Below are 21,327 nucleotides of genomic sequence, written 5' to 3'. Positions count from 1 at the left end.
AAAGGAACTGCAAGAGACCTTGGAGGAATTCAGATGTGTCAATGCCTCCAGTTTATGCAACAATATCTTTCTTCATAAATGCTTTAAGGTTGAAGATAAAAGGGCAGATGCTTGAATTCACTGTTTGAAATATTTGCAGTTATATCTGCAAATTTATGGGTGGATTTTCAGTTGTTATATATGACTAGAATTAGAACTTTTTATGAGCCGATTTGGTTATGTGCTTGTTAGATATTTCTAGCCATGTAATAAATCATAACAAGAGCTATTTTTGTTTTGATTGGTAAGAGGCTGAAGCCAAGATTAATTATTATTTATTAAGCTCAAGTAGATTCGAACCCAAGACCTCCCAAATAAGAGGCTCACAATTTACCGTTGTGTTGTAGGCTCATAACAAGAGTTATTACTTAAACTTTCAGGGTCCAATGTTAAAGCTGATGAGAGTTTTGTTTTGGTTCTATAGTGCCCCAGAAACATTAGTTTTACATGATTCTTTTCAATGTCAAAATGTCAGGACACTGTTAGGGGAGCCAGGTTGTTGTCTTGTAATGTACCTATGTCTTAACTGCATTAAAGTTATCAACTAAAAAAAAAAAATCTTGTGATTTTGCCCCGAATTTTGGGCATGACACAAAAGTATCAAGAGTGCAAAACAGGTTTAGTCCACAAATGGTTTTGGGAATTTCCTTGAGCAACTTGAAATGCAAAATGATGATGCATTTAATGACTATAGTCCAATTCCCTTTATGCATAATTTATGTATAATTATTGAAGTGATATGAAACATAATGTTGACCCTAGAATTCAACACTGCAGGAAATATTCCCAAACATAAAAGAAAACGCTGAATATTTTCAAAGAAAATAAAAAATCATATTATAAACCATTTAACATTTGTTACAAGATAGACAGAAAGTTCCTCCCCTATAAAAGCATGCCAACAAGCAAAAACAATCATAAGCATGCAGATATGGTGACTTTTTACACCCACACTGTCCCATGCATCGAAATAAAAAGCATTCTGCCCCACAAACCAGAACAATTTGACAAATACATTGAAAAACTATTCACTTCTCGGGACATGTAGCTTCAAGTTGCTTTTGCACTAACTGAAGGCATGCTTCCAACTCTTTATATTCCTCTAAACCAGAGAAATTCTCAGCCTGATAAAATGCAAAGAACATCAAATTTGTAAGTACAGGTCAGAAGCATTAAATATACTATGAAGTTTGGATACAATTTTCATCCAACCGCTATTATAAAGATTCTATATCTATTTTATTTTGCACAGAATCTTTCAATCTAAATACCAGAGATCATAGATCTCTATTAAGATGCTATAGATAACATAATTAAAGAGCTAAAATATCGAGACAAAATTATGATAAGCACACAATGACCATGAATCTTTTGAATTTTCTAACACATTTAACAGCACTCGGGTTTTTTCCGAGTCAAAATTGGTTGTGCAGTAGTAGCTTGGTCAACTTAGTTACATTTTCCTAAACTTTCTCTCTTCATCCAACATTTAAATGTAATATCATGTCAGGCTGCAACTAACAAGACTTAATGTTTGTTGCAGCTAAAATAGAAAATTAATGACTGTTAATGTAGATTGCCTGTTCACAATATTTTGCTGAGAAACCAATCAATGACATCCAATCATATTCATTACTATCAAATGCACATTACAAGTTGGTATCTTGAACCTTTTGAGGTGGCCTAACCAAAACCTTTCAGATGCAACCTAATGAGGAAATAAATCCAACAGATAACATAAACTTTGTGTGCATGACTTTTTACTACCTACAGTGAATGCTTTAACTTCAGAGTAAACAGAAATATAACAATAAAAATATTCAATTCAGCAATTCAAAAAGAACACATCAATATGGCAGAAAGATGTAGTTTTATTGTCAACATGGAATGTGGACAACAATAGTGTCTTGTTCTCCAGTTCCCAGTACAAGCCAGAAATATATAGCACTTGAAGGTTGGTTAAGAACCCCAACTGCCGGTAACTAACAACTCCTAGAGAAGTACAATTCATTACATTGCCATTCATTAAACAAAACGTTATTTATTCTTATAGGCAAAAATCACAAGCAAGAAATTATCTAGTGAAGATAGCAAAATCAATATATCAAATGAAGCCAATAGATAACAAATTGCCTACAGTCTCCCTTCCATGCTTTTCCATGCTTAAAGGATGTGTGTACTCCGATTGAACCTTTGGTCACACAGAATGATTACCAATCAGGCTTCACTCCTATAGGTCCCTGGGATCATTGGATCAGGTGGAGGATTTAGACTACGATCCTCAATGGAGATGACTTTGATCACTTAGACTAGAGTCAGACCTGATGCTTTCACTAATTTTCCATATCTGCTGTTTGTAGTCTCTTTGAATGTGATTGTTTCACACTTTTGGTCTTCTCTGTTCGAATAGGGCCCAGCCTAGTGCCTCCTGTGCTTGAAGGCATTCAGATTGTTGGTAGAGGATAGATCCAGATGCATGTCATAATTCGAATAAGGCGCACCTAATACACGAATTAACCAATCACCATGCCTCCCAAGGGTTTTTCATGCTCCCACAATGGGAATCATTGACACTTAGCTTACCCATAGCCCCTAAAAAGCAAAGTTGTCTTCTAGACAATGAACAAAAAAATGGAGTTGATGAACTACATAATGTAGTATTGAGAAGCAGGCTAAGAGGACATCAACCTGGGTACACCAGAAAGCTGTTGGCAGAGTAGTAAATCTTACTTTGCTACTTTCTCCCTCACATTCTATGCTTACCATCTTTACAACCTCTAGCAAGTCCTTGGTACTCCTAAGCTCTCTAGTCACTGCTGCCAAAGTTTCCTCCATCTCTCCTTCCTGTACCTCCTTCCCTGATCTAATTGCTCCTCCAAAGCCACTCTATGCTACCTCTCTACAGTGCTCAGTTTTTGCTGTTGTACTAACTCCTCCCCAGCAGTTGCTACCCGCTCTATTGTGGTCACACTACCTACATTGGTCTCACCGACCAAGTGTGTGCTTTCTGCAACGGGAAAAATGTGTCTCAAAACTCACTCTCCATAATATGTAGGGTGTCTATTATACCACTCTACCCCTCCTGAGAGAGTAGCTTGCATCATGCCTCTATCATCTCAAGTGTCTCTCTGGCTAGCCACTTGTGGGTTGCAAAATGTTGGGTGAATTCCTGCTCGCACTGTTCAAAGCCATTCCTCATGAAGATGAGGAGTCTCTCTACCTTTGCTAAGGCGAGCCCAATATTCACCTATTTGCTGAGACAAGCCACCCCTTGTTTGATTGTGGCCATGCCCTCTAACTCTACCAAGTATCTCTTTATGGATTCGAGAGAATATTACAAGTTGGTTTTTGAAACCAAAATGTAACCATCATGTACCTCTCTTGCTCGATTCATCTATCAGCATCATATAGGGAGGCATCTCCTTGACATGCATTTTCTTCATCCATCTCAATCACCTCTCTGACTACAACTAGTATCTCCTCCCTCTTGAGAAGCCTCGCCTCCTACTCTTCGACAATTGTTGGTATGAGCCCGTATTGTGTGTCTACTTCATACCAAAGTGCGAGCCCACAAGAAAGCTACGTGAGGGTGTTGAGTCTCAACAATACCCATCCCAAACCTCTTAAGAAAGCTATCAAGTCTTGTATTTGTATCATTTGTCACCATCCCTCTTAACACTCTCAAGCATGGGTGCAACAATTCCAAGTGTCATATTTGCATCCCTCCATATAGGTGCGGCTATCTTAGTTATGTCCTACCTTTAGCCACGAGTGTGGTAATCTCGGTCATGGGTGTACCAACTACTAACACAGCAACTAAAGTCACCCCATAAACTCCCTATGATGTCAAGATGCCTAGTGTGCTCGCATACATAATATTGTCAATAACCTCGTTGAGCTAATAATTAACCTGCGATATACAAAATATGTGTCTATCTAGAACATGCAAACATATGTTGTCATCAATGACAAAACTAGTCATTAATACAACATCTCAAACACTCATCCAAGTGCCAACGAAGGCCTCAATTCCTAACAATCTCCCCATTTGCATTAATGGCAATATATGGTGAAAAATCATCAAATCAAAAGTAGCCAATAGAATACAATTTTCTGAATATCCTCAACATATAGAGTCTTCACCTTTGCATGCATCCTCGCTGATCAACTCTGATACGTTCTTGCATGAATCTTTCATACTGAAGGGTTTTTCACTGACTTTCTCCCCCTTTTACATAAATGGCAAAAAGGTGTCAACATGCCAAATATCAACATAACTCACTGATCTCTTATTTTGAAATTCTCCCCCTCTGATGATGATCTTCATCAAGTACCTGCATTGGATCATGCCAATCTGCAACCAAAGAAATGTCAAGTGCCAACAAACATTGTTATGCAAAAAACATTACATAAGAGCTCTACTCAATGCAACACTCTCCTAAGGAATAATACCAAGCATCATCTCCAAACGACAAAAATAAGCTCTGATTAGACTGGACTATGCAAATCTACATCAATTACTTTGCACTAGGTGGGGCCATTGCTCCAAGCATACCTCTTAGGTATTCAAAAGCATCTTTAGCCAATGGCTTAGTGAATATATCTACAAACTGCTCTTTTGTGCTCACATATATCAATTTGATTTCCGTCTTAGTGACTTTCTCTCTCAAAAAGTGATATTTAATCGCAATATGCTTATTCTTAGAATGTAAAACTGGATTAGTAGACATTAATTGTACTTGTATTGTCACAATGCACAATAGTATGTAAAAATAATGTAATACCAATATCCTTTAACATTTGTTTCATCCACATTATCGGATTACAATTGTTTGTTGTTGTTACATACTTTGCTTTTGCTATAGACTGAGAAATGCAATCTTGTTTCTTGCTCAACCATGATACCGATCTTCTTCCAAGCAAAAATGCTCCTCCACTTGTGTTGTTTCTATAATCTACATCTCCTGCCCAATCAACATCAGTGTAGGAATATAATACTATTGGTGTAATTAAATATTCACTGATTACACTTACTTAAGCTTGCTTAGGATAATGCATTGCATAGTAGTTTGTGATTGAGACACTTAGGAGTTTGCACCTCAATTAAACACATGGTGTAGGAGAATTCCACTCTATGTGGTCATAGTTGTTATCTCAATCCACCTTTAGTGCACTTATCACATTATCATCCACCTTTCGTGGACATGTGATTCCACCTTGTGTGGGTGATAGCTTATCTTCTCCTTATTATTGTCTCTTATCGCCTCTCTTATATAAGGAGGCCTATTATGTACATTTAAAATCAATCCATTGGATGTCAATCAAATCCATTATCAATAATAGCATTCTTGCATCTTCATGCAATTGTCTTGCCAATCTCTTGTAGAAGTTATCTTGGTCTTTCATCTAATCCTAGGGATGTTGTAGAGTCACCTAAAACTCTAACAAATGTAAAATCATTAGATCTATCATAACACAAGCCCTATTCCAAAGTTCCCTTTAGATATTTGAATATTCTTTTTACTGTTGCAAGATGTGATTCCTTAGGATCTGCTTGATACCTTGCTACAAATCCAACTGCGCTAGCAATATCAAGTCTAGTGTGAGTCAAATATTGTAAACACCCAATCATAGATCTGTACCTTGTTTACATAGTACTAAGTGAATCCATATCATTAGTCAACTTGCATCCTATTACCATAGTCGTTCCAATTGGTGTACAATTTTCCATGCCAAATCATACCAAAAATTCCTAAAGGTACTTAGTTTGAGATATAAAGACATCATCTCTTGTTTGTGTTATTTGCAATCTCAAATAGCACTCGATCTCACCAATCACTAACATTTCACATTCGCTTTTCATTTCATCAGAAAATTTATTGCTTACCTCATCATTTCTTCTATTTATGATGTCATCCACAAATACGTCAGTAATCAGTAACTCATCAGAATTACTCTAAAGTACAAATTACTGTCTGCATTACCTTTCTTGAATCCCAAGCTTAGAAAGTATTTATCCAACCTCGCATACCAAGCTCTAGGTGCTTGCTTTAATCCATACAATGCTTTCTTTAAGTTACATACCATGTCCTTTTTTGTCAATGGAAATCCATCAAGTTGCTCAATGTAGACTTCTTCAAGATATCAATTCAAGAAAGCTGACTTAACATCCATCTATATACTTTGAAATTTTTGTCAGATGCATAAGCCAAAAACAATCTTACTATTTCTAATCTTTCTACTGGGGTAAAGGTTTCTTCAAAGTCAATACCTTCCTGTTGTGAATAACCTTTACATACAAGTGTTGCCTTGTTCCTTACCACTTCTCTTTGCTCATTCATTTTGTTTCTAAATACCCATTTTGTTCCTATAACATTCTTATCTTTTGGCATAGGGACTGATTCCCATGTGTTGTTCTTTTCAATCTATTCAAGTTCTTTCTTCATAACATTAATCCAAGTTTCATCTTTACATGCTTCATCACTACTCTTAGGTTCAATTTGTGAAATCAAACAAATATCATCTCTTACCTTTCTCGTTGTTAATATTCCTCTACTTGCATCACCAATAATCTTCTCATCAAGGTGATTTCTAGGAACATACTTAGGTGTTCTTTGTTCCTCTCTAGGTTCATCAATCTGAATTTGAATTCCATCATCGATCTCGAAGAATAGGTCCTATTCTGCACTCTGATTTTGAACTGATCTCTAACTTGTACTAGCTTGATTTGTATCATCTTTGGAATCATACTCAAAAGTTCTGTTGTACCTAAACCTTTCATCAATTCTGATATTTGCACTCAACAACTTTCTTTAGCCTCAAGTTATACCATCTATAAGCCTTACTCTTTATTGAATATCCAAGAAATATACCTTTATCACTTCTAAGATCAAATCTCCTTATTTCATCATTTCTATTGATATAAAATTTGCTTCCAAAGATTTTGAAATACGTATCAGTAGGTGTATGACCAAACCAAAGTTCATAAGGTGTCTTACCTGTTCCTTGTCTAATTTGGACTCTGTTCATGGTGTATACTACAGTATTAATGGTTCCTCTCCAATGTACATGTGATACCTTTCCTTCAAGCAACACCTTGTTCTATTTCTTCTTTCTCCTACTCCATTCTGTTTTGGTGTTTTAGTTGCTAAATTTTTTCTCCAAATACCATATCCAAACAATATGCATTGAACCGATTAGAAGTAAATTTTCAACCTCTGTTAGACATTAAATATTTTATCCTTCATCTTGACTCGTTTTCAACTTTTGCCTTAAAAGATCTTGAATATATCAAATGCTTCAGATTTTTCTCTCAAGAAAGCAACCCGCATCATCTTAGCAAAAACATCAATGAAAAGAATAAAGTATCTCTCACCGTATAATGTTCTTGTCTTAGTAGGTCCACATAAATCTCTATGAACAATCTCCAACTTTTATGAAGTAGTAAAGTTTTTGCTCTAAAACATACTCCTTTTCTATTTAGCCATCATACATTCCTTACACATCATATTAGAAGTTTTCACAAGCTTAGGTAGATCTACGACAGCATTAGAATTACTTACCTTCACTATATTATCAAAGTTTATATGACAATCTCTTATGCCATAATCAATTGTCATCAACTCTTTTAACAAAACAACTTATTTCAATGTGGTTCAACTGAAATACACTAACTCTAGTCCTTGTACCTATGGTAATCTCATATCCATGCTTATCCTTAATTGAACATTTCTTATTAGTGAATTGTAAATGAGAACCCTTGTCAACAAGTTGTCCAACACTCAACAAGTTATGTTTCAATCCATCAACAAATAATACAGCATTAGTGTTAGACTTACCATCGAGAGATAGAACCTTTTCCTTTTATCAAGCAAGAAGCATTGTTACGAATTCTAACAACTCCATCATAGCTCTTCAATTTCACAAACTTTTCTTTATCACCTATCATGTGATGTGAACAACCACTATCTATAATCCAAATGCTCTCTTTTCTCAACATGTGAAACAATTGTTTTTCTTTAATAACAAGACTTTCTTCTTTTATATCAACAAATCCTCTCTCATCTTCATCATCACCATCCATAAAATTGAAATTCCTAACCTCAATCTCATCATCATTAACATATGGACATTCTTTAGGAACTTTTGATTTTGTAAAGTTTAGGTTTTTTATGCAAGAGCATCTTGGGGTAGTTGGCAGTCCTGTATGCTAGAGTGCTTTTGACCTTAGAGTTGGGGTCTCAATTGGAAGAAGGGGATGCTCGGTCATTAGGGGAGTTCTTGGGTATAGTTTCACCTGAGGAGCTCGGTGATGCTTGTGATGCTCAAGTGATAATTTGATCGGTGGAACCTATGCTCGGTGGACGTGCTTGCTTGGTATGCTCAGTGGTTGTTGATGCTTGGTGGTTTTGCTCATCAACTCGATATTCTTGGGAGATTTGATCAGTCGACTTGGTGCATTTAACATGTGTTGCGTATGATCATGACATTCTTTGATCTTGGGATGTGTGAGGACCTATTTGGGGTCTCGGTTCTTTCTCCTATGTGTATTTAATCATTGTGGTAATTTCTAGATGATTCTATTTGTAATAGGCCGACTTGTGGTCATGCACGTATAAAGTAGGGTTTGGGTAGAGTTGTAGAAAGGGCATTGTAAAGCAGAGATTCAAGGAAGAAATCTGGAGTCACAAATTAAGAGGACAGCTAGTAGCTGTGAGTGTGGGCTTAGGAAACTAGAAGGTTGCTTGGTGGCTTGCGAGCACAAGTTTAGATCTTTCTTGGTGTTTAAACTAGATTGCTACACTGTTATAGATCTCGACTAGCTAGGGTTGGAAGTATTTGGATCTTGCAAGGTTTCCAGAACTGTTATTGTAATTGCTTTTGTATTTGGCCGTAACCGGTAAGGCCTTACAGCCCATCACATTGCACGTAATAAGTTATTGATAAATAAGGAGTTAGATTTCCTATCGGATATTTTATCTTGTGTTGTGTTTCCGCTGTGTGGTTGTTTGTTGGGGGCTTGGTCACCTCCATTGGGGGTTCACTTGGCCTTGTACTGTGTTCGGTGGTATCAAAGCGAAGGCTTGATCTGGTTGAAGATTGTTGGAGAGAGGTTGCAAAGATTTCGTGTGATTTGGTTTGCAAATCTGTGTTCCTGGACTTGTGAAACCCTTTCTTGTTGTCCATGCGAGGTGGCAAGTTGTGATTTGACTTGCAAGCAACTCGGATTTGTCACAAGGTGGTCAGTTGGATTTGTTACAGAGGGTTTTTGAAGATCTTGGAAGATGCCTCCAAGAAGATTGGACCCTAGGGCAATTATAGATCTTTGTGATGCTATGACGACTAAAATTATAGAGAAATTCATATCTGATTTTTTATATGAGATGGAGTTGATAAAGAATGATATGGTCATTGAGATCTTGAGAGCTAGGTAGTGTACTGAGTTACGTGGGTATGGAAGATGGTTATGAGGAAGTTGCTGAAGACTTTGAGGTTGTTGGATCTAGTGGAGAAGATAGGACTGATCGGATGGAGAGATTTGTGGAAGAAAGAGTTGGTCAATTGGGTAGATCTAGCGCTTGGTTGAAGTTGAAGCATAAGATGGATGTTTCTAATTTCTCAAGTACTTTGAATCCTGACGACCTGATTGATTGGATTGGTGAGATAAGATAATGATATTAATGTCCAACAAGAGACCAACAAGGGTCTAAGGAACTGAAAGATACAATAGTACAATGAAAAAAAGTAACCAGCAAGAGCACCCAACGGTGACCAAAGAAAAAAGTGCTACAAAAGGGAAAAGAAACAAACAAAAGAAAGAGAGAAGGACGATCAGTCCTTTCTCGATACAAAGAAATCTCGTATAGAAGGATAAGGACTAGGACGAGCAAGGGTCTAGGTCCTGCTCCACCTCTGTCTCTGCCTCTGCATAGCTGTGGGGGTTGGGTGATGCTGTCTAAGGAACCCAAGCCGAGGTCTAATCGATCTAGTGTGTATGGATACAGGCAAGTGGGGTCATTTCCTACTCCCAGAAGTGGGCGTCGATGGAAAGAAGTCCGTGATGAGCTGATCTAAGGTTTGGTGCCAAGAGAACCGGAGCTATAAAGTGTGATCTCTGAGTTGGGAGGCCTCCCGAAGATAGAGTGCCAGGCACCTCTAGTCGAAATAACTGAAAAATGCCGAGAGGGATTTGCAGTCTCTAAACAGGCAGTGGAATCTATCTCTGATCTCATAGTAGATAGAACACCTAAAGATAAAATGGGTCTCTATTTCCATTTCTAATAAAGTGCAAAGGTGGTGTAATCGTTCCTCTCTGGTTAGGTGGTGATCGGTCTAGCAACGGAGTCAGTGGACTCCAAATCTAAAAGACCCCAAGGCAATGCGAAGGGCATGACACTAATGACGGCTCAAATATGTGACGCGAACAATGATACCATCGCGGGTCTCTAGAAAATGCTCTGAGTAGAAGGCCATCAAAGGGCGTAAATCGCCACGAGGGCTGATCCAGGTCATGGAGATGTACTACCTATAAATGTCAAGTCTGACATGTCTGTTCAGCTCCTGCCGTGAGAGGAGGTGGGCGAGAGCATCCAACAAGAACTAGAATGGCGGAAGATGGTCAATGTCAATCCCGATCAAGCTTAGTAAGATAGTGGCTTGGATATACTAAGAGTGAGCCCTAGTTATCCCTGTCGAGCTGGCTATGTCCTATGAGGAGCAGTAAGCAAGGTATGAGTATCTATGTCGGCCCTCAAACGAGTGTACAAATCCTCTGAAGCGGTAAATGAACCAAATCAAATCAAAAATGGCGTTGAGCTAGAAAGGATGAGCTCCAAACTCGGCCAGAACAATGTTGTGTGGAGTGAAATGGTGGCAACGGATGATCTAACGAAGGAGAAGTGTTTGTACCCGCTCGATCAAGGTCCAATCAGAGTCAAGAGACGGACCCCAAACCACTGCCCTGTAGCGAACTGTGGGTCTGATCAGAGAGTCCATGAGAGAGAGCTTGGACTTAGTATCCTGGAATTGGTATCGAAAGCACTCTCTCTCAAGGAGGGCAAGGGAGCCCATGCCCTTTGATAAATCTTAAAATATAATGCTAATTCAAGAAACAAACGTGTAAGCCAATGCTCACCCAACAATAAAAATGAAAATAAACAACAAAAAATAATCACTTCATTGGGATCAAATTAAATTTGCCAATTTCCACAACCCATAGTTTAGTTCATATTAGAAAAATTCACCAGATCAACCAAAATGGATTACTAAGGAACCTAAAAAAACCCTTAAACTATCTCTTCCCACCATCAATAATATCAAAGACAAATGAGTACAATCGACCACTATAAACTTCAAATATAAGCATCCATAATTTGGTTTTCATTAAAAATGTCAAATAGTCCAACGGATTAACAAGCAATCCGCCTGGCCCACCAAATCCACCTATGAAAGTGTTGATTTTTCCATCGCTCTCACAAGTGAGATCTGACAAAATCACCTACACTATGGGTTTTTCTATGAGTTTGTGAATGGGCATAACTGGAAATAGCTACCCAATTTCCTAGCAATCTAGAATTCAAGTGAAGATTGAGAGATTCACATGGCAAAAGATAGGCCTTGTGGGTGCACACATAGCACCACAGACTGCATCCACCATGGCCAAGTGTTGAAGCTTGAGCTGGCCTTCCTTGAACAAATCCACCACCTTAATCTCCATCCTTTCAATGTAGATGAGGCTTCTTGCGTAATTCCCAAGTTGGGCCTTGATCTATAATATCTATTTTTCCTTGGTCAGGAAGTTTCTGTCGGATTTTTTTTGCAAGTGAGACATTACATTTTACGGTTGAAGTTTGTTGTATAATAGCCTATAGGCTAATTAATGCAAAAATCTAGTTAGCGTCGATAGTTATAGAGCTGGTGCAACAATCAAACCACCATAAAAAGAGCCCAGTAGTCAACATTCATTGCGCAAGATAATTTTTTATTAAAGGGACATTAGTTGTGCATTCCTTATGAATCAAAGAGGGGACATTCAAGCAAAGCATTGTGGAAGATTGATAGGCTAGACAAACTATGGGGTGACATAGGCATTTATTTTGTACTAAGATTGTCGAGGACCCAAAGAAAGGTAATGGTTTATTTCATTGCCAAGGACAATTTGTATTGCTTGCAAGAATAAAAGTGATGCCATGAATATTCCAAAATTGTTCCTAAGAGAGGCAGAGAGGTTGCACGGATTACCTTAGATTATTGTTTTAAAATAGGTTTAAATTGCATTTTTTTAAAATAGGTTTTTACTTATATTGCTCATACCTTTAAGTTTGACCAATTTATGGCAAATTCTAATGATTTTTAGACCCGAAAGACACTATGAGTTTTTTAATAAAATTGGCCACTATTTTATATAAGAGTGACTCAAGAGCAAGACAAAGGTGTGAGTACTCACAATTTTAGTGATTTTATGGCAATATTTGCAGCTCTACTACAAATAATATAGCAATCTCAAGGGAAGAGAAAAAGGGTTCAAATTGGTAATGACATTTTTGAGGAAATACAAATTTCAAAGGACAATATAATGTCCCTCTTCTGGGATATGCCTGATTTTTTTCCCAAATATAACAATTCCAGAAAATGCAATCTATTTAAAATAGAATTCTACAATTGAATTACATAATTGATAATTGTAATGCATATTTAGAGAATGTCCTAATTCAGGTCTTATAAACAATAATATTTAATAGTAAAGCATTAACATCAAGAATCTATGACCATACACAAAATCAAAGTATCCTAAAATCATTCATATCTATTTCATAGGTTACTCCCATGGTCAACTATAATAGGAATCTGATGGAAAAGCTTTATAGAACACCAAAAGTCTGTCCTCAACCAAGCCAAGAGCCAAGAATGAGCCTCTAAATCACTTGGTCCCATGGCCCACAAGTATGACAGGACCTCCAATCCATCCGGTGTACTTGACGAGAGAACTAGTACCGTTGCATCTTCCTATCGAACATTTCACACTGATTCCAATATGATTGCTAATGGAAATCAAGTAAATAATTAGGGGAGAGGACCCAGTACTTGAGCGTGTTCCAATGGTTGTGATGGGAGTTGTTCATTTCATACCCACACTTAATGATTTAACATCCATATTTATTATCTTAATGCCCAACTTTTTTGACAATATTGTACCAATAATTGTGACTTCAAAATTGTTAGTACAATAATAACTACTCATAATTGAATGAAATGTACCCTTAGTTATAAAAACTAATGATCTGATGCCACATCAGCTGTGCAAGTATGAGAACCCTTTTTGCACAACCATTGGTCTCACTTTTTGTTTAGGTTATTTTGGACAACTTGGCAAATAAATACGCTGATGTGGCATCATGAAAATTCATATTTGATGATGTGGACTTGAAACCTTAGTTATAAGAAGACGACTTGCCAAGTAAACTGCTGAAAAGAATTGGGATTTTTTTGAAATTTCCACATAGGATTTTGGTAAGCACGAAGTTAGGGTGCTCAAGTACTAGGTCCTCTCCCCTAGTAACAACTATGAAATATTCATTTTTTGCAAAATATCATTATGCTACTCGTAGACTTATCTTCATGACTATTTTCTGATGATCATGTTTCTGCTTTCAAACTTTTTTTTTCTGCTAAATTCATTCATTTCTATATTATTCTATCTCCTGTTCATGGAGATCTTTTTTGGATGAAGTGTTCCTCTGTAATACCTTCAATCAGGTTGGAGTCAGACCTATTCATTCCACCGTTTCCTCTTCATTCCACTGCTGCCAAAGAAACATCCTTGTTTTGTTCCAATTGCACCCTTTGATGAATTGCTTCCTTGTTTAATTCTTATTTGCTTCCTTGTTTCATTTTGCAATCACTACATTTCCCTAATTGCTACTGTAAGGATAACAAGCTAAGTTGCCGGTTTGGATTAGGGTTCTAATTTGGGTTCAAGAATCCAGTTTGCCAATATGGATTTTTATCAGAATGGTTGTTATATATAGCCTAGAAACATGAATTAAGATTGGAATGTCACGTAGTATCATCTAAACACCATAAACTTGTAATCATATACCTACGTTAAATCCCCTAATAGATTTGAAATAAAATTATTTTATTAAATACTGTAGTCAAACATATTATTTCTTAAAATTAAATAATATAATATTTAAGTAAAATAAATATATATTTTACACATTAAATTAAAATTATTAAATAATAAACAATACTAAATTATTAATATAAAACTATATTAACCAGTTTTAAACATAATACTTCCAAGTTCTATTATAATACTCCAAAATGTGTTTGAGTTGGATGAGATATTGTCTCATGGATGGCAAAGATCTCTGAATTTGCCCAGTATGGGTACGCTGATGAAGCTCCGAACACATTCTGACAAATGCAGTTGGAAGGATTTAAACCAGATTCAGTGACAGTAAAAGAAATTTTATGTTCTGCCTAAATTAGCGCACCCAAATGTAAACCTAACCGGTACCCATATCCAGTGTGAACCAGACCTGGATCCAGTCATATAGACCACAAACCTAGTAACAAAGAATTCAACGCATATAAACTTTGAACTTCAGTATAAATAAATAAATAACTGAAAGACTTAACAACATTCTAATTACTACAAGCCAGCCCTCAATTTTTGTGTAACATAGTTTTGCTATTGCACAACAGTTTCAATTGCTGCACAACAAGTCAATTACATCATCACTGAAACTTTAAATATGTAGAATTCTTAGAGAAATAATCAATCAGAGAAATATTATCCCCTACAATTCTGTTTTATTCTTAAGATGCTTTGATAGCAAAGTAATGTTTGATTTTTTAAGCCATGTGATTTTGTGGTACATGAAACCTTCCTGTTTACTCTATTTTTACTTTGATTACAAAACTTAGTACAGTACGAAATTCTACCAAGAAGGTAATCACATGTCAAGGACTTACTGTTTGAAATAGTTTCTCATCCTTTGTCCTTGCTTCTATATATTAGACCTCAGTTTTTCAATCCCCAATTCACAAGATGTTCATTTAAGTTTTAATTCACCAACAGTTAGTTTCCCTATTTCTTGAGATTTTTAATAAATCATCTGGAGTAGAGAACCAAATAAATGTTTTAAGTATTGTTGACTGTTCTAAGCATAGTTGAAAATCTCGCGATAAAATCTGCTATAGCGTGATACATCGCAAGTCAAACTCAAAGAAAATATAATCACTGTTAATATCAGCATCAATTTTTTCACTTTCACGCCCCAACATTAGAAAAAATTGCATGATACATTAGAGCTCAAATCGGCGGTAATGTCAAAAGATGTGTGACAAATCATTTAAGGGTTTTCATGGTTAATAAATGGACGACAATCACATTTTTTTATGCTCATTTTTGGTGTTGTTTTTTGGAGATGAAAATGTCAGATGCCATTCTCAAACAGCATTATCATTTGATGCAAGGCATTCAAAGCATTGTTACGGGACTCGGCGAGTCAGATCAGGACTCTGCGAGTCCGAGGCAGAGTCCTGATTTTCGAGGCAATCTGCCTCTAGACTCGGACTCGGCCGAGTGCTGGCAGAGTCCACGAGGACTCGCCGAGTCCCAATGCCAGGACTCTCGCCAGTGGCTAAGAAGGAAAAAGGCAAAAAAATAAAAAAATGCTTTGTTTTATGTTGACTTTTTTTGTTCTTATAACATGTTATTGACCTAAAAAAGGTCATTCCACCATTTGCTTGTGCTCACAAGAGAGAGGAAAGAGTTAGAGAAGAATATTGAGGTTTTGAGAGAGAAATCAGCAAACCGGTTGGCTCTCCCGTATTGATTGCTAATGGTTTGTGCATCTTTGTAGCTTGCATTAAAGCATTGAAAGGAGCTTAAGGGAGCATTTGGAGAAGGTTTTTAAAAACTTGCATTTCCATTGTTTGTGCAAATTTGAAGAGGTAAGCTACAAGTTGCATTTCTTTGTGTTGTTTAACTTGTTTTGTACGATGTTTTAAACTTTTTCATTCGTATTTTTTAGTATTTTTACTTCTCATTTTGTTTAAATTTGTTTGGTCTCTACTCTCTACTACTATCTACTATTTTTTACTTCTAATTTTCTTTACATTCATATTGCAGCAGGCTAGCAGCAAACACATTGAATTTTGACATTATGTCTCAAGGTGAGAAAAGTGGAACTAGGCCTCTATTTAACCCTAATGCAAACCCAAGTGCAATAGCAAGGGATAGGGCTTGGAAACATGGAAACATGCCATCCCGGGGCACAAAAAGGGAGTTGTTACATGTTGACATTGCGGTGTAGTGTATAATGGGGGAGGAATAAATCGATTGAAGTATCACCTAGCACATATACCTAGACGCGATGCTAAAAAATGCAAAGATGTACCCCAAGATGTTATGCGAGACATGCAAGCTCTTTTAGAGGAAAAAATGGAGAAAAGAGAATTGAAAAAGAAGCAACATGAAGAAATGGCACAATTAGCCGGAGCCCAACAGGAACCTTCTAGTTTTTGCTCTCTATTATCCCCTACTCCACCTACGGATGCCACTACTTCTACGAGTGGGAACATTGGGCCTCGTATTCGTAAACAAAAATCGACACTTGATTCCATGTTTGCTCCACGCACGGCTCCAGGTGCACAACCATCGCTTGAGAGCATGGATTGGAACAAGGATAAACATGATTATGCAAAATTGGCACTCGGAGACTTCTTCATCTACAACAACATTTCATTGAATGCAGCAAGGTACTTATTTATTTAAAATTGAATTTATGTCTTCTCTTGTTTTCAAAGTTTCAACTTTCAAGAGACAATAATATGCTTATTTTGTTTATTTTAATTTGTATTTTGTTTTCAAATTTATTTATAATATACTAATTTGTTTAACTTTAAATTTTATTCAATTTGTTTTAGGTCCCCTTATTGGCAAATTGGAATCGATGCTATTGCTGTTTTTGGTCCGAGGTTCAAAGCCCCTAGTGCTGAAGAGCTAGGAGGCCCTATTTTGAACCAAAGGGTAGCTGATATAGAAGTTGAAATCAAAGAGCAACATGAGGTGTGGAGGAGGAAGGGTTGCACCATCATGACTGATGGTTGGACTGATAGAAGGAGTAGAACACTCCTCAACTTTCTTCTCTCCTCATCAGGTAAACCGTAATTGTACTTAGAGTCTTAGACATTATAAATTTAAAAGTAGAACTTGTACTTAAGTGATTAAGTTTATAAATTATGAATTTATAAATTATGATTCATGATTCATCATTAACATTAAACTAATTTGTTTCTTTTTCTTCAGGTGCCACGATTTTTTTGAAATCAATTGATGCCTCAGGAAAAACAAAGAATGTTGAATATCTTTGTGGGGTAATGGATGAAGTGATAAAGGACGTGGGTGAGAAGAATGTGGTGCAGATAGTTACAGATAATGTAGCAAATTATGTTGCTGCAGGAAAACTTCTTATGGAGAGACACCCTCACTTATTTTGGACCCCTTGCGCTGCTCACTGCATTGACCTCATGTTAGAGGATCTTGCTAAAATACCTTGGATAAAAACAGTTATAGAGCGAGGAAGGAGTGTATAAAAAATTCATATATAATCATACATGGGTCCTCAACCTCATGAGAAAACACAATGGGCAAAAGGAGTTGTCTCGTCCAGGGGTCACTAGATTTGCAACCAATTTTCTCACATTGAAATCTTTGCTTGATTCAAAGAGAGGTTTGAGACGCATGTTTGTTAATGAGTGGATTGCATCATCATATGCAAAGACCACTGCGGGAATTGCTGCAGCTGATTATGTTTTTGATGAGGCTTCTTTTTGGACACCGATTGCTGATATTGTGACAGTAATTTTCCATTTTGTCCTCATTTCAACTTTATTTTGTTTATAAAATTATGTTATAAATTATTGTTCATTTTTTAAAGAAAAACTTAAAGCTAATTATTTTTTTTCCAACTTTCATAATGATTGCAGTTTGTAAAGCCGCTTTTTGTTCTCCTATGAACTGCTGATGGAGAGAATCTCTCAATGGGCTACATTTATGAGGGCATGGATGGGGTGAAGGAGGCCATTCGCTCTTTTTTTGTAGGGAATCGAGATAGGTATGGGCCTATATGGGATGTCATTGATAGACATTGGCACAATCTACTTCACAGGCCTATACATGTAACGGCCTACTTCCTTAATCCAACATACCAATTCAACCCACATTTCAAGGCTGATGACGAGGTGTGGAGCGGCCTCTACAATGTTATAGAGAGAATGTCACCTGAATCAGCAATTGGAACAGATATAGTCCGTGAGATTGAGCTATTTAAGAAAGCTCAAGGGGACTTATTTGCACGAGAGTTGTGCAAGAAAAGTAGGACAGAATTGATGCCCGGTAAATACTAAAAATCTTTGATTCTACATCCTAGATTCCTAATTTCTAATAATACTTCTATTACGGTATTACTATTTTAATTTGATAAATTCAAAGTTATTGATATGATTCAAAATTTTCTTGTTTCAGATGCATGGTGGGAGATGTTTGGCACAAAGGTGCCAAATTTACAGAGGATTGCAGTTCACATCTTGAGCCAGCCATCTAGTACATCAGGATGCGAACGTAATTGGAGCCTATTTGAGCACATACACTCAAAGAAGCGCAATAGGTTGGCAATGAAAAAATTAAATGATCTTGTCTTTGTTTACTACAACCTTCACCTTTGCCATAGACAAATCCTTGGCACCGATACATCACCGATTGTATTAGAGAATGTTGATCCTCGTGTAGAGTGGAACACAGAGATGGTTGATCCTATCTTCAGTGATGAAGATGTGGAGTGGGTAGATTAGGTTGATCGGGAGGCTGAGGCAATAGCGATGGCAGTTGAGGAGGCTACAGCGAAAGGAGATAGAGTGCAGGACCCTAAGGCTAGGAGTGATGGATCGCAGTCTAATGACGAGGATTATGTGGGTGAGGATGAGGATGAGGTTTTCCATGACTTATCTTAGGCGCACTCGTAGAAGGACATAGAGTACTATGAGCCTTAGTCTTCTAGTTGTTATTTTGATTATGATATATGTTTTGAACTTATGAATTTGATACCATGGAATTTGTAATCCATGAATATTGTAGACATTTGAGTCTGACACTAGAGTGACACTATGTTTATTACTTTATAGTTTATAACTTTATATTGTGTTATTCAGTTTTTTTCTTTCAGAAATTCGCTTTTATACTTATGTGATCTATGCAAAATTGTGTATGTGTATTAAGTAGCTTCTATTTATCTCAATTACTATGTCTTTGATGTTAATTGACTAAAAGATACATGAAACAATCTTAAAATCCTTAAAGATCTTTGAATTTCATGGGTTTTTCAATTTTCTGAGTCCTTGCTGAGTCCGGTCACCGAGTCCGAGTCCGAGTCGGATTTTGACCTTTCCAAGTCAGAGGCGAGTCCAAGTCCCGTAGCTATGATTCAAAGACAGGATTCTGACCTATGATGCCTTACGCCACTCTCAATGCTCACTTTACAATGTTCTCAAATGCCATTCTCACTTTCAGACGACATCCATAGGTATGCTGAAAACTTAATTGTATTTCCCCAAAACAACAGTAGAATATTTTGCCTACATTTCACAATTGTTTAAAGTTCACTTCATGCATTTGATGAAGATTTTCCACTCGACTAATAAATGCCCACATACATCTCCATCTTGTAAATAAAACTAAGGGATTAAACTTAAAAATGTCAAATCATTTTGCAATGTTTTCATTTTATTTTTTTGCATCGAGAAATTTTGAGACCCTATTCCTAGATAGAGCCAACTTATCAATGTAGGAACTTAGGAGAACAATTAAACTGAGAAAAGAAATTTGCATTGATGTTAGTGGTTGACTAAAATAGTGTAAAAGAGATCAAAACTAATTCATAAGACATTTCTAGCCTTAGATAAAAGCAAACTAAAAGAAAATGTATCAATATCAATAAGTTAAAAAAACAGTCAATTTTAGTGGAAGCTACATCAAGAAAAATTGAACGGGTATAAACTATAAAGCAGTTGCAACCTATTTTCACTCTCGAGAATCATACTTAAAACTAATAGTTATGTATTTAACTCACAACATAGAATAATATATGGTGGATATCTCAAATAAGTAAATATTCTACAAATTTGATGTAATGAATGTGTTTTTAAGAATATTTTTAGAAATTATATATTTTCAAATATTCCATAAAAGTGGCTTTCTATTGCCGATTTTTTCACCAAGTCTTTAATGATTCCAAGTTTTTCAAAAAATCCAGGCCAGTCGAGATATTGCTGAGACTGAGTTTTTCAACCTTGGTTCTGAGAATGACTAAAGGGTGTGCCCTGAAATCATAAAACATCTGACTAATCCATTTACCAATCTGAAGAAGTTCTTTGCTTCAACTTGAAGCATGGTTCAACATTCAGAAACACCTAAACAATATTACTTTTATAAATTTTAATAAGTAGATTACAAAATGTTCTGCCTCGCAGAACTCTTCTTGTCCATGATATTATACGAATGATAATCTTCCTATATTATGCAAATATGTCTGATGCAATCCAAAAAGACAGAATCTATCTTCAACCATCATTTTCTGCAAAATATGTTACTTTGTTATAAAAATAATTATGCCTCAAGCAAGTGTTAAGTTTATGAACCAATTGTAAATGATTGGAAAATCAAATTTTCTTATGGACCATATCATTTAGAAGCATAACAACTACATAAATTAACATAGTTTGAATTTAATGTGCAGAACTGAATGAAAACCAATCCAAAAAAGGAGCGATAGCACCCACATAAGCAACTATTGATAACAAATTTAGCACAACATTAATAATCTTCTTCCAACATATTTAATTGTTAGAATCTGTACAAATGGTACCTGTTTGATGGTATTCCTTAAGTGCATTTGTGCCATATTAAGTTCGTGCTTGCTACTTGTAGAAGATGCAATGTCTATGTATAGCTCACAGAGCTGTAATGAAGCACGGGCAAACTTTTTGAAACGATCTTCATTGTTCTTCAACTCAGACCCCTGATTTTAAAACCAAATAAACATAAGATAAAGCTGATTTGCTACTTCCATAAAGAATTAAAGATAATTTCATGCATATAGAGCCACAGGATGGTCTATGGAGAAACAAATACATAATTATAAAAGATATCATGCATTCAATATTCAGAAAATTTTCTCAAGGTTTGGGTCTGATGAACAGTTTATCCTGTTTCTACATAAA

General features: G+C 36.3%; 1 protein-coding gene across 1 annotated transcript in view; it reads right to left on the bottom strand.

Annotated features, from left to right (window-relative positions):
• Positions 1-851: 851 nt before the first annotated feature.
• The window catches only part of LOC149531549 (uncharacterized), a 227,498-nt gene continuing 207,022 nt past the window's right edge, over positions 852-21,327 (bottom strand). The window contains exons 19-20 of the mRNA XM_089807896.1: positions 20,973-21,125; positions 852-1,163 (exon numbers count right to left, since the gene is read on the bottom strand). Of these exons, the coding sequence (XP_089664022.1) occupies positions 1,068-1,163; positions 20,973-21,125 (249 nt within the window). The 3' untranslated portion in view covers positions 852-1,067. The remainder of the gene's footprint in view (positions 1,164-20,972; positions 21,126-21,327) is intronic.

Source organism: Cupressus sempervirens, chromosome 11 (assembly GCF_028749045.1).
Source record: "Cupressus sempervirens isolate cs-2001-9-10 chromosome 11, ASM2874904v1, whole genome shotgun sequence".
Lineage (NCBI taxonomy): Eukaryota > Viridiplantae > Streptophyta > Pinopsida > Cupressales > Cupressaceae > Cupressus > Cupressus sempervirens.
The sequence above is the reverse complement of the archived record's forward strand: the minus strand, read 5'-3'. Positions and strand labels throughout refer to the sequence as shown.